Source organism: Oratosquilla oratoria, chromosome 42 (genome assembly GCF_046742065.1).
Source record: "Oratosquilla oratoria isolate Oo_2021 chromosome 42, ASM4674206v1, whole genome shotgun sequence".
In the NCBI taxonomy this organism is placed as follows: domain Eukaryota; kingdom Metazoa; phylum Arthropoda; class Malacostraca; order Stomatopoda; family Squillidae; genus Oratosquilla; species Oratosquilla oratoria.
In genome coordinates, this window is record NC_134818.1 from 26866823 (window position 1) to 26881936 (window position 15114).

General features: G+C 39.1%; 1 protein-coding gene across 3 annotated transcripts in view; it reads right to left on the reverse strand.

Annotated features, from left to right (window-relative positions):
* The window catches only part of Mgat4a (alpha-1,3-mannosyl-glycoprotein 4-beta-N-acetylglucosaminyltransferase a), a 604562-nt gene that overhangs the window by 56591 nt on the left and 532857 nt on the right, over positions 1-15114 (reverse strand). For 2 of the 3 annotated variants that reach the window (XM_076179097.1, XM_076179095.1), the window contains 2 exons: positions 11175-11371; positions 10265-10395 (listed from right to left, as the gene is read on the reverse strand). In XM_076179097.1, the coding sequence (XP_076035212.1) occupies positions 10265-10395; positions 11175-11371 (328 nt within the window). Of the gene's footprint in view, positions 1-1509; positions 1641-10264; positions 10396-11174; positions 11372-15114 lie in introns of all 3 variants that reach the window. The other variant, XM_076179096.1, reaches the window with a different exon arrangement.

Below are 15114 nucleotides of genomic sequence, written 5' to 3' on the forward strand. Positions count from 1 at the left end.
ACACAACTATCCAACATTTTCTCCCAAAGAGATCTATGGAAGGGCCCCAGAGACAGCTGTTGACTGCAGTGGGGCTCCAGGTTTCCAGTCAGTGAAACTCAAGGCAACAATCATAATTGGTCTTCTTCCCATCTTCAAGTTATATTACCCCTTCTATATATAACCCTCCTTAAATCTCTCCTTTGTCCCCTCTATATGACTCCATCTCTTCAGGGCATAATTGTTTCCTGAAGCACTGGTTACTAGCAACAAAACATGATTTTCTTTCAATCCTCAGATTATGATACATTATCTTTTACATGTTACATCTCCAACAAGCACTTCCCTATTTTCTAGTATATTCACCAATTAATTCTATTTCCATGCTTTCCAGTTATTCCTTCTTCTGCTGTTCTAAGATCTCTCTTCTTTATGAGTTGTCCTTCATCCCTGTTGTCCTTCCATCAACTTTGATATTCTCTTCATTTGGCTTGGTCCTAGTGCTGTTAAGCCCTTGTGCATGAACAAGTGTATATAGGTGCATGTTCAGGTCCATGTATTGGGTATTCATATTTCCAGTCCACACCTCAATACAAAGGAAAAATCTGAATGTATATACAAATGTTTGAAGTTATTCTGTCCATTACTGACACAGCTCGGATGGATTTCCACTGAAGCCCCCTGAAGGACAATACAGCCTCTATACCTCAACATAGTGGCTTAATCCTATTTGGTAAGGTTGTATGTATGGTGAGAAAAGCATGTGAAGATTTTTTGATATGTTGGAATGGGTGTGGTTGTAAATGAAGTCTGAAACCAATGTAATCAGCTTGATCATACTGATTAGGTGTTAGCATATATATGCAACATTGATCTACTGCACCTCTGATGTCCGCTGTTGTGAAGAGGGGTTGGAAACCCATAAAAGTACTTTTTGTACTTACCAGGGACTGAACCCAGGCCTTCTGCGTTCTGAGGCAGGAACAGTGCTCCACGCAGGCTCTATTACAAAAAATTTTCCTTTAAAATATTCCAGTTGTAATTGCAATATTCAAAAGCTCTACACATATCCTGAGATTCTAGGTGACTTGATACAGTAAAAGCAGGAAGGTGGACAAAAACAAAACAGTAGCATACAATTTCTAAAGCAGAAGCCGTGGACTACACTATGAACAAAAAACAATTTTTTGGTAGTTTGGTGGTAAAATGCCAAATGTTAATTTTGAACTAGTAATTAGATGTTTGTTTCTTTACTTTATCAATCCTAATTAATAAACATTATTCATCCTCAGAATAATAACTATTTCTCATTCAGTAAAGATTAAATGGTAGATAAACAAACAACCAATAACAGTTTCAAAATGATTGGCAAGCAATCAAATACAAATGTTTGGTTTTATGGTGTGAGTCAAGGTAAGGTGACAATGAGTGACATATTTGCTGTGTGAAAAGAGAAATACAGAAGAAGCATCATACCGTACAGTGGAAAACATGTTTGCACATCAAGCATCTGCACATGGCTCAACATACCGAGTTTTGGTCAAATCGGCAAACTTTGTTCTGAACCAGGTGATCTAGAAGCCAATCACATGGCTTGTCGTTGTAAAACACCAACAGGAATGTGACTAAAGCTGACAAATCAATTGTCTTGAACATTTTTCCTGAAATACACATGCCATCTTTCTGATAATCATATATGATGTCTTCTCCAGGTACTACACCATCAAATCACTCCACCCCGTGTAAGAAAATAATGAACGAAATTAAATATAAATTGTCCTCTGCAAATAAAAATCAGTAAAGTGATCAAATATCATAATCACAGAAACCATAAATACGCATTCAAGACATAATTCCAGATTAAGCATATAAAATGACCATATGGCCCTACCCTGCATGAGTAGAGTTGTCAAAAACCTTTCCACCACCAAAAAATAGAGACAAATGTTGTGGAGAAAGAATAAACTTAAAACCCTATACACACAAACACTGGCACCAATTGCTGGGAGTGGAAAGATGCTTTCAAGAAAAACTATATATTTTGTTGTCATGTTACTGAACCTCATTGAACCTATTGTGATAGCAGAAAAGGGCCTATATAGTGAGGTGCAAGCATGACAGGAATTTGTACCAATTGCACTGGAGGAACCACATATGATTTTTTATTTTATTTATTTATTTATTTATTTATTTTTTATTTTTCTATTTTTTAGGATTTCTAATGTGTGAAGGTAATGTCTGATAAAGCCATCATGCATAAGGAAAATTAAACAAGTAAGAAGTGATGGGAAGAAACTAACCAACCAACAGAAAATCAAGAATCGCTATTGGCACTGAGGCAGAATCCAAGCCTGGTTTCTTTCATGGCAATAGTGAGTGTTCCATCAGACATAAAAGTAACACTATCTGTACTCTAGTAAACAGTACTTTTTCACACTGCTTCACCTGAACCTATGGAGACTTACAGTTCCAACAATCAACAATGGATAGCTACAAATGGAGATAAGCTTCATCACCAAAGACAAGTACTTTCCAACCAAACACTGGTTAAAATGCCTTGACTCTTGACCTCTTCTACAAGAACCACAAAAAATGCCAGATACAAAAGAGATGAAGTCCTATGCAGAATCATCATCTGCAATGTCCTTCCTACCAACCCAGAGACTAAAATCTGTCTCATCTTTTACTACACAATATGCTAAGTGAGTTATAATGTTGCTGCTTGCGGCAGAGGTTAGGAGTGGAACCAGGTTGAGTCATCTCTGGCAAGAAGCCAGTTGGTACTTAGGGCATATTACATGAAAATATCCATTTCAGAAAGTCCTCCTGGCCCTCTATGAGAGAAGGAGTTTATCATAAAATTGAATTATATAAATATATATATATATATATATATATATATATATATATATATATATATATATATATATATATATATATATATATATATATATATATATATATATATATATACACATATATATATATGTATAATATATATACATACATACATACACCACAGGCTTTTTCCCCTTTACAAGGGAGGTAGCTAAAGTCAATGGAATAAATCCACTCCAACCCATTTCATCCCAACATACTCCACTCCCATTCACCACTCCTCCCTCCCTCTTGGCTCCTCCTGGATGATGGCTCATCCCTGTATCTCACCCACTGCCCTGGGTCAGAAGCAATGCAGCAAGACACAGCACATCCACAGCAAGGCCACTTCATTTAATTAGTGTTTCCCCCCTCCATTCCCTCATTCAGAAAAAGAGAAAATGGGAAGAAATTTCTTTGGGCTGTGTCAAAATATCATTCACACATATTCCCTCACTCCTTCATCCCCTACCCACTCCCTTCCATGCATCACATCCTCATCCATACACAAGCATTCTCCATTCACCCCAATATGCATATGTTTGTGTGTGTGTATATACATATATATATACACATATACATACACACATATATATCAGAGCTGGGCATGTTACCACTGGACAGGTAGTGCATTACTGAAAAATCTATGTATACACACTGCATATGTGTATATATATATACACATACGCAGTAATGCAGACAACTCTTAAGGGAATTAAAATCGGTAACTCATTGACAGAGATGCACCCCAGATTTTTCGGTAATGCAGTACCTGTCTGGCAGTAATGCGTCCACCTCTGATATATATATATATATATATATATATATATATATATATATATATATATATATATATATATATATATATATATATATATATATATATATACCTCATCTGGGATACTGGCTGCATGCTATTGTGGGGTTAAAAGCTGCTCAGCAGCATCCAGCTGATACTTTAGAATCTATATGGGGTGCCCCTATTGACCAGAGCTAAACATCATTTTGATTGTGATTGAGGAAATCTCTATTCATAGAGAAATGATGTTAATTTATTATACTGCAACTGTCCTGTACCACTTCTCTGAATGTTTAATTCCTTTTTTGTTGAACCCTGTGGTGGGAGAAAGAATACTGCCACTGTATGTTTCCAAGTAGTAAAAGGCAACAAAAAGGGGATTGGGATAGGATTAAGCTTCCTACTCCGTAGCTCCAAAGGGGACATTCTTAAAAAAGTAAAGGTATAAGAGGGTCTGTGAGTTCTCCAACCAGAACCATAAGGTTTGGGTCTTTTAATGTATGTGGATGTGGTACAGATGAGAATAAAAGGGAAGATATGGCCAGTATGTTTGTGAGAAAAAAGATGGATGTGTTGACACTGAGTGAAACTAAGTTGAAAGGGAGGGGCAAGGTTTGGGAGGGTAGTTGGGAGGGTGTCAGGAGTGAAGAGAGGCCGAGGTAGAGAAGGGGTGGCTATACTAGTAAGTGAAGAGATAGGTAAGCCTGTGGTGGAGTAAAAGGAGGTTTCTTCAAGGTTAATGTGGATGAAGGTGAAACTGGGGAGATAAGGGTTTTTGTAAGTGCATATGGGCCTGGTAGTGAGAAGAGTGTATAGGGAAGGGAGGTTTTTGGATGGATTTAAATGAGTGCACAGAGGGATTAGGGAGAAATGTCAATGTAGTTGTATTGGGAGACCTTAATACTAGGGTAGGAAATGAACCAATAGATGGAGTGACTGGAAAGTGTGGAGTTCCTGGAAAAAATCAAAGTGGAGAGTTGATGGTGGAGATGTGTCTAGACAGATGATGATAGCAAATACAGTGTTTAGGAAGAAAGTCAAGCGTAAGTACACATGAGAGAGGGCAGTGGGTGTTAGATAGGGTTTTAATGGACTATTTAGCAGTAACCAGGAGAAAAGTAGGAGGAGTTTTAGATGTACATGTTCTTAGGGGAGAGAGTGGGGAAATATCAGATCATTTTTTGGTGGAAGGTAATTTGCGAGTGGAGGAAAGATAGAGAAAGAGGAAAAGGATAGAAGGTAGGGTGGTGCTTAAAGTAAACTGCTTAAATGACAAAGAAAAGGGCAAGGAGTACAAAAAGAAGCTGAGAGAAGAGCGGGAGTGAAGGATAAATTAGAACTAGGGGCAGAGGAGTGGGGAGGTTTCAAGATGGGAGTCACAATATGTGCAAAGATGGTGTGTGGAACAAAGAGGATGGAAGGGAATAGAGGGAAGGGTAGTGAGGGGTGCGATGAGGACACAAAGAAGGTTGTAGAAGAGAAGAAGCGAGTTTTTACAGATTGGTTACAAAATAGAATGAGGGAGTCATATGAGAGGTACAAAGAAAAGAAAAGAGAAATAAGCACAAGGCAAAGGCGGCAAAGAGGAGAGCAGATGTGAAATGGGGTAAGAGTATGACAGAAAATTTTAAAAGTAATAAAAAGATGTTTTGGAAAGAAATTAAGAGAGGAAGAGGAGGTGAATCAAGTAGAGAAGAAAAGGTAAAAGGTGCAGATGGAAAGATGATAATGGAAGGGAAGGCAGTAAGGGGAAGATGGGCAGAGTATTTTTGGGAGTTGCTAAATGTGAAGGAAGATAGGGAGGGAAAGATAGTTGCAGTGGGAAGTGCTAAGAAAATGTGGTAGGAAAGGGTGGAGTGAAGGTGGAGGTAGAATGTAGATTGAGAGAAGCAAGTAAATGCCTTGGTGGATTAAAAAGTGTAATGAGGAATAGACATTTGGGAATGGAGGCTAAGAAGAGACTGTATGAAGGAGTGATTGTGGCAACAGCACTATATGGGGCAGAAACATGGAACATAAGAGAGGAAGAGAGGAGGAGTTTCAATGGGTTTGAGATGAGGTGTCTGAGAAGTATGATGGGGGTTACTAGGCTAGATAGAGTGAGAAATGAGGAGGTGAGGAGGAGAACAGGGGTGGTAAGGAAGTTGGGAGATAGGGTTGATGAAAGAGTATTAGGATGGTTTGGACACATGGAAAGAATGAGTGAAGAGATAATAGTAAAAGAGGTATGGAAGGCAGATGTGGAGGGAGTGAACATGAGGGGGCATCCTAGGATGAGGTGGATGGATGGGGTGAAGGGGGCTTTGGGGAAGAGGGAAATGTCTGTAGATGAAGGACGGGAGAGGACAGAAGACAGGGGTGAATGAAGAATGGTTGTATATGGATGATGTTGTGATGCACGAGGTGGAATGGGTGGATGGGGGGTGATGTAGTATGTGTGAGCAAAATTTGATACAGCCCAAAGGGATTTCTCCCCGTTTTCTCCTTTTCTGCATGGGGGAACGGAGAGGGGGTCGCTGATTTAATGAAACGGCCTTGCTGTGGATGTGCTATGTCTTGCAGCACTGCCTCTGACCCAGGGCAGTGGACAAGGTGTAGGGATGACCCATCATCCAGGAGGTGCTAAGATAAGAGGGAGGGTGGAGGGAAGTGGAGTGTATTTGGGGATGGAATGGGTGGGAATGGTTTTATGCCTTTTTCTTTTTGGCTACCTCCCTTGTAAGGGGGAAAAATCCTTGGTATATGTATGTATGCTAAATGTGCAGGAGGATAGGGAGGGAAAGGTAGTTGCAGTGGGAAGCACTAAGAAAATGACAGTGATGAATAAGGAAAATGAAGGAGAAATAAGGAAAGATAAGGTGAAAGCAGTTATTAAAATGATGAGAGCAGGTAAGGCACCTGGGTTAGACAGGTGTCATATGGAATGTCTAAAAAAGGGAGGTACAGTGATGGTGGACTAACCGGTGAGGTTGTTTAATGTTTGTTTAAAAGAGGGTAGAGTGCTGGAGAACTGGAGGAGTGCAAGTATAGTTCTGCTTTACAAGGGAAAAGGAAACAAGAGTGAGTGTAATAGCTTCAGAGGGATCAGTTTGTTGAGTGTAGTTGGGAAGGCTTATGGAAAGGTTTTAATTGAGAGGATTAGGAGAGGGAAAGAATGAGCAATTGATGAGGAACAGTGTGGGTTTAGGACAGGTAGGGGTTGTATGGGTCACAATTTTGTGGTAAGGCAGATATATGAAAAGCTTTAGGAAAAGGTAAGGATGCTTTTTGGGCCTTCATGGATTTGGAAAAGGCTTATGACATGGTACACAGGAGGGTACTGTGCGAAATATTGAAGATATACAGGATAGGAGGAAAGCTGTTAATAGCAGTCAAGAGTTTTTACATGAGTAGTAGAGGCTGTGTTAGAATTAGAAATAAGTGGAAGAGTTTAAATGTGCTTGAGATGAAATGCCTGAGAAGTATGGTAGGGGTTACTAGGCTGTATAGAGTGAGAAACAAGGAGGTGAGGAGAAGAGTGGGGGTGAAAAGGGGGTTGGGAGATATGGCTGATGAAAGAGTATTGAGATGGTTTAGACACATGGAAAGAATGAGTGAAGAAAGATTAGTAAAAGAGGTGTGGATAGCAGAGGTGGAAGAAGTGAACAAGGATGAGATGGATGGATGGGGTAAAAGGGGCACTGGGAAAGAGGGGAATGTCTATTGAAGAAGGAAGGGAGAAGACAGAAGATAGGGGTGAGTGGAGAATGATTGTATATGGATGATGTTGTGATGCATGGAAGGGAATGGGTGGGGGATGGGGGGGTAAGGGAGTATGTGTGAATGATATTTTGACACAACCCAAAGGAATTTCTCCGTCTTCTTTTTTTCTGCATAAGGGGACAGGGAAAGGGGTTGCCAATTAAATGGAGAGACTTTGCTATGGGTGTGCTGTGTCTTGCTGCATTGCTTCTGACCCAGGGCAGTAGGTGATGTAGGGCTGACCCGTCATCCAGGAGTAGCCAAGGAAAGAGGAAGGGGGAGGTGGTGAATGGGAGAGGAATATGTGGGGATGAAATGGGTGGGAGTGGATTTATGCCTTTGACTTTGGCTACCTCCTTAGTAAGGAAGCCCTATCTACCACCCTTCCATCCACCATCCTCTCCCATGTGTACTTATACTAGACTTTCTTCCTAAACACTGAGTTTGGTATCATCAACTCTCCACTACAAATTTTTCCTGGTACTCCACACTTCCCATCCACTCTGTTAATTGGTTCGTCTTCCACCCTAGCATTGAAACCTCCTCATATCACTACATTGGCATTTCTCCCTAAACCCTCTATGCACTCATTTATATCTATCCAAAAAGACTCCCTTTCCTTTACACTCTTATCACTACCAGGCCCATATGCACTTACAAAGACCCACTTCTCCCCAGTTTCACCTTCATCCACATTAACCTTGAAGGAACCTCCTTCCACTCCACCACCATTACCTATATATATATATATACATACATACACACACACACACATATACATATATTATGCATTCTTTAATACAAAAAGACCTTTTCTCTATATAAGGAAGGTGGCTAAGTCATATCACACACCCACTTCATACATTTCAGCACTTCATGAATGAAAGATCATCCTTGTCTCTTGACACACTATTTAGATAAAAAATAACATAGTGACACAGCCCTTCCACAGTAGGGGGTTGATATCCAGAGCTAGTTTACTCCCACCATTTCATCATATGGCAACCCCCTCCCTCTCCTTACCTATTCACAATAAATCAAGAAACAGATGCAAATATCACATTGTGTTGTGTCATCCCTTCACCCTTTCAGTCTTCTTCCATTCACTCCCACCTTTTGTATTTTTTTTTCTCCATTCTAAAGATATTCCCTATGTATCCAAAGCCCCCTTCACCCCATCCATTCACCTCATTTTCAGTCATTTCTCACACTCATTCCATCCAAATCCCCTTTCCACATTCTTTACTCAAAATTTCCTCATTCACTCTTTCCACAAACCACCTCAGCAGTCTGAGTTACACATATTTCTAATGATACCATTTTTAAAACATCTATCATACTTCTAAAATACTTCATCTCACACAAATTCAGTTTCTCTTTTTCTGTCTCACTTATATTCCAAGTCTCTGTTCCATACAACAATGTGGGTACAATCCCTCTTTCATACAAATTTCTCAAAACCAATGATGGGTACCTGCTTATAATGGTCCTGCAAGATGGACAGTGAAACTACCCATTTTTGAAGCCTTTCAACTCCCCTCGCCTACATCAGGAGGTGCAGTGGTTGGCAGTGGTCCTCAGGGCTTCCTACAGATCTCTCCGGGCATAAACCTTAGATTGTTGCCTGTATTGTACTAATGTAGGAATGTTTCTGTATCACTAGTTAAAAGCAGAATTAGGAGGGGATCAGCTGCTGGTGGTCAGCTCTCCATGTGTGAAAAAGTGTAAGAAATACAGTTGAAGTTGATAGAGAGAGATCTTGGGCTCATTCTGGAGATCAAGTGTCAACCCCTCAGGGCCTTACTTCCTGATGGAGTCGAGGGGGGTTGATGGGTTTTGAAAAGGGGCAGCTTTGCTGTTCATCTTGCAGGAACATCATAAACATGTGAGTAAAGATATTTGCAGAAATCACTGGGTATGAAATAACAAAGACCAAATGTTTTCATCCACTGAGACATCTTCAGAGTACCCTGAAGATGTAATGAGAGACAAAAAAGTTTGGTCTTCTGTTATGTCATTTCCCAGTAGTTTCTAGTCTGATTGCACTCAGGTCACCATCCAGCACTATGACAATAGTGACACAGATTAGGCCTGACAACAGAAACAAACTGCCCCAGATGCAACCATCACACAAAAAACACCAAACACCTCATCCCACACTGCCCCACCCTAACCATACCCAGAAAACAACACAATATTTCTTCTTTGAGTGACTTATAGACCAATCCAGTGGCTATTGCCAACTACTTGGAAGCCATGGGTCTCTAGCAAGAGAGATCTTGGGCAATGGACTGACTGACTGATATTCACAGTATACATACATTCGTATGTACTTGTATGTGCAAAACAAACACACATATGATAAAAATAATAATTCAAGAACCATGAATAACTGAGTACAACAATAAATCATGATTATTCTTTTGGATACAAGAATCTCAAAAGCAATCTGTGCATGTTTTTAACAAAATAAGGGATTAGAGAACCAACAGAGCATATAGACAAAATAACACCAAGGAGTCATTACCAAAGAGCAGCCAGTCATGCGAAACTTAGTGTAACTGAAAAGGAACTAAAATCTAGCGTATAAATGTACCACAGCTATAGGAGTCTAAAAATATGTTAAATAGACTTTAGTACCATAATCAGTCCAAAAGCCCAATGCTGCTATTGAAGATCAAGTTAGTATGAAGAAAAAAATCTCATTCTCAAGACAACTGGTAGCAAGATAACAACCATCCACAGGAATCCATTACCAGCCTAAAGGGTTTACTAGAGCCAAAATTACAAGGTATCCAGCCACATTCAATTTGGTTAATTGGAGCTACTGAATGGTTAGTTCGCAGGCACTGATACAGCCCGACTTACAGTGTCTTTATCCAGATTGCAAATCTTGGTTTGAATGAGATAGTCGAGAAGCCAATCAACTGGCTTATCATTGTAGAACATGACGAAAAACTGAACCAGGTATGGTAGTTGTACACACTTGAACATTTTGCCTGCAAACATTCACATCAACTAAAGTGAAATTAAAATTGACTGAAAACAAATGTAACACTCCTAATGTACTCATTCTAAAACAAAATGACTGTTTATTAGAACACATACAGCTGTGTTAAGGTTCTGTTTAAGATACAAACTATTATGAAAATTAAAATCAATATCAAATTGTTTCTTATGATTTTAACAGTATAAAAAATCATACTAATATGTTACCACATGTAACACAGCTATATAAGTATTACAATTTGTTATTTTATTGGCAGGAGGTCAAATTTGATCTTAGAAACTCAGGTTCAGACATGTTACTTGAGCAATGCATTAACCTCTTCAACACAATGATATACCTGGCAGAATTTTTTGTGTCTATTAATACCAGAAAGAGGAATACCATCCATGAGGAGTCAAAATGATAGGATGGGAGGGGTGGTGGATGGGAGTGGAATGGGTGGGGATAATATGGGTGGGAGTGGAATTATGCCTTTTGACTTTGGCTACCTTTCTGGTAAGGAGAAAAGAACCCTTGATATATGTATGTATTAATACCAGACATTTTACTTAGTACAAGGGTTGACTCAGAACAAAATGTAATTTATCGCCCAAGGGCTTGTTTTGTCCTGAGTCCATTCATTAACTAAATAAAAATATTGCCATTATCCACAACAAAAATCTATAAAGTATATCATTATGATGAAGATGTTAATATAACCCTGAGAATGGTAATATTCAATCATATATCAAACCATAAACACAGAAACAAGGTCAGTGAAAGGCTTACCAATAAATCCTAGCTGACAGAAATCTAACACAAACCAATCCTTTTTCTCTGCTGTCTTTTGAAGAGCAAACTTTTTCATAGTAGTTATGTATCCCTTTTTGGTTTGGATATCGTCTTCAAGCTGTACATAGAAGGTACCTTTTGGCTGTGCATACATCATTAAAAAAGCAAAGTCCAGGTTCTGCTTCGTCCGCCATCTATAAGAAATACACATTTTGAAAAGTGATGGTGACTTGAAAGATAGGTATGATATGTTATATAATGGCACTCAAAAGAATTTCAGTTAATAGGCTTTTTTGTCATTCAACCCAAATGAAGTGTGGATAAAATGAAGTCTCCAAACATAGCCACATTTCTCATATATTGAATAAAACAATAATATGGTTTCAAACAGTCAAATATAATTTTTTTTTTGTAGAAATTAACTGTTAAAGTAATCTACAGTGATAAATACTATTCCAGGTTATACACTATAGTACAGCACAGGTATCTGTTAAAAAAATCTTACTTTCCAACTATTGCATAAAAAACATCCACACACATAACTTGAGCATTGTACACACAACTTCTATATACTGATGTACTGTACTAAACTGTACTGTAATTTTCTGCTTCCCACAATAGGAGAAAAATCATGAAGTCTCAGAAGTCAAGTATTACTTGATTGTATGGGTTGAGCTCTTCAGCCCCCTTCCTATAAGTCGGTTAGCCAGGTCAAAGAACACACCCACATTATAATCATTCAAAACCTAATTAACACCCTTCCTATCTCAGTAAACAGCTGGTTTACATCCACTAAAAATAACTTATAAAGTAAATGAGAATATTTCTTTGAGCCATGTTACCTTTTCATCTGTTCAAAGTACATCTAAATCCGTTTTTACCCCATCTATTCTATCCACCTAATAGCAAGCCGCAATCCTGACATCACAGTTACCACACTCTATATAGAGATGGGTAAACTACCAAGTTGTGGACAAATTCAATGCATGGAAGAGTAAACAATGTTGACATGCAACCTTTTACCAAAGGTTTTATTGTTAGAGGACAATGTTCCTGGAGCCAAGATAGGCATTCAACTTATTGACAGTTATTCCAACATTCAACTGAAGTGTTGGTTGGAGTGTCGAGGACTAAAAACTGGAAACAAGGCTGAAACAGGGCTGTCATAGCCACTTCTCCTACCCCCGTTGATTGAATGAGAAGCCACACCCAATATTTTAGTTACTGAAGCAGCAATGCTGCTTATGGAACATCAAGAGCATGCGACATAATAGCGAACCTTGATGATACAAGGAAAAAGTTACTCTGAACCATGACATTAATAATTAGTTAGGTTGGGTGCATTTGTGATTTTCCACTGCAGTCCCCATCAATAATACACAAACTTTTAAAAAATCACTACTGACGTTACTATTAATTTGCAGTAATTACTTAAGGGGCTTACAATACTCAGAATGATAGGAGCTATACAATGATATTGATAAGAACTGCATCTGTGAGACTGGCAAACAAGATTATATTAAAGATTTTTCCTTAATAAAAATAGGCCAATACAAAAATTGTAGGCACCTGCAGACAATAGATTTTCATGCATTCCCTGTTCCCAGCATTGACAACACTTTTGCAAGAGTTTTTTGGTTAGACACAGTTGTGTTATTCTCCATTGCATCCTACCCCCCCCCCCAAAAAAAAAATAAAAAAAATATATATATGTATATATATATATATATATATATATATATATATATATGTGAATCTTGGCAGCAGGTTTTCTTTTAAACATGTTTTGTTAAAAACAACTGCGCATTCGGCGCTACAAAGCTTCTTAAGTAGACTTTCAAGTCTTCTGAACGTGGATTTCTGGTTATCACAGGACAGACGGAATAATAGATTTCCAGTAGACATTAGGAACTTTAGTTGAGAAAGAATGTACAGACGTTTCGCTAGACGCAGTTAGCATTTTCAATGTAATAAAGAAAGAGAGTACAGGACATAATAAACATAGAAAGAAAGCTCTGGGAGAGGTCACAACGTAAGACGCGGGGGGAGGTCACGACGTAAGACACGGGGAGAGGTCACGTACATGTGTGGGATTTTGTTGCTGTGGGGCAGATGTCCGTTGAGGGCCAAGTGTCCTCTCTATCAGTCTGGCGGAACGTCGGAGAGGGACTTGTGAGTCGGTGTGATTGGAAGGTGTGTTGTTGTGGTTGAGAGGGCTACTAGTCCTCTCAACCACAACAACACACCTTCCAATCACACCGACACACAAGTCCCTCTCCGACGTTCCGCCAGACTGATAGAGAGGACACTTGGCCCTCAACGGACATCTGCCCCACAGCAACAAAATCCCACACATGTACGTGACCTCTCCCCGTGTCTTACGTCGTGACCTCCCCCCGCGTCTTACGTTGTGACCTCTCCCAGAGCTTTCTTTCTATGTTTATTATGTCCTGTACTCTCTGTCTCTATTACATTGAAAATGCTAACTGCGTTTAGCGAAACGTCTGTACATTCTTTCTCAACTAAAGTTCCTAATGTCTACTGGAAATCTATTATTCCGTCTGTCCTGTGATAACCAGAAATCCACGTTCAGAAGACTTGAAAGTCTACTTAAGAAGCTTTGTAGCGCCGAATGCGCAGTTGTTTTTAACAAAACATATATATATATATATATATATATATATATATATATATATATATATATATATTCTCCATTGCATCCTACCCCCCCCACCCCCAAAAAAAAAAAAATATATATATATATATATATATCATTTGTTACTGGCATGACTATTAATCTGTCACTTTGTGATATTTATGGGGGTTCAAAATACTCAAAATGATAAGAGCTATCCAATGATAGATAAATGCATCTGTCACTCTGTGAGACTGGCATTCTTTCCTCATGCCCACTCAGTGTGGACATTTAGCTCAGCTTTCAAAACTACATGCAGATCTGCATGAGGCACAGTGTGGACCTGGCGCCTCTGAGGCTCTGTAGTTGACAATGACAGAACAAACCATATTTGAATTTGAACTGGACAACATTGTACTGCTTCAGTGCTTGGTGGACTAACCTACTTTGGGCTTGAGAGAGCAGGATTGGGTGTAGGTATCGGTAGGTTCTGATTCACCTACGAAGTGTTTGCTGCATATATATGTGTCTTTTTTCACGTTCTCGGTGGTAAAACCCTCCCTTCCACACGCTCGAACCCATCGCTGACATTTACAAGTAACAACTACCATATGCTTACCCTCATAATGTGAGTCACTACGACATAATCCATAGCAGCGGTGTTTAGTGGGTGGCATTTTGAAAAGTTAAATAAACTCGGACCCCGTCAAAATAGCCAATAATGTTGATATTTTTCATAAATAAATAAATAAAACAGTGCACCAAGGCATTTGTCCGGAAGGGGCTTTCCCGCGCAATAACATCATGGCAATGTCTTTTTTTTTTTTTTTTTTTTGGGGGGGGGAACTGTTCGGATCGCTAGTCTTTCCTCATCCACCTCCACATTTATCACCCTATCCATTCTTATGACATCTGTCATATTTCTTATACACTTCATATACTATTGTTGCTCCATATACTATTGTTGGAACGATCACTCCTGCCTACAAATTTCTCTTTGTATTCATCTCCAAATACCCTATCTTTTTTATTTGACCTAGAAATTTATTGGTTTCTTTTACGCTATATTTCATCTAAACACCCCCCCACACACACACACATACACATACCCCAGTCACTACAGTATACAATTCATCTCGGTGAGTAATACATCTCGATTATGAGTCTGGCACCTGATCCAATAACATGATGAATCACACATCTGCTGGACCTTTATCGGTCTAATATTCTGAAGTTTGGTGCCATAAACACTAGGAATAAAGAAACAAACCTTTCTCCACAGTTCTACTTGCTCTGGCATCC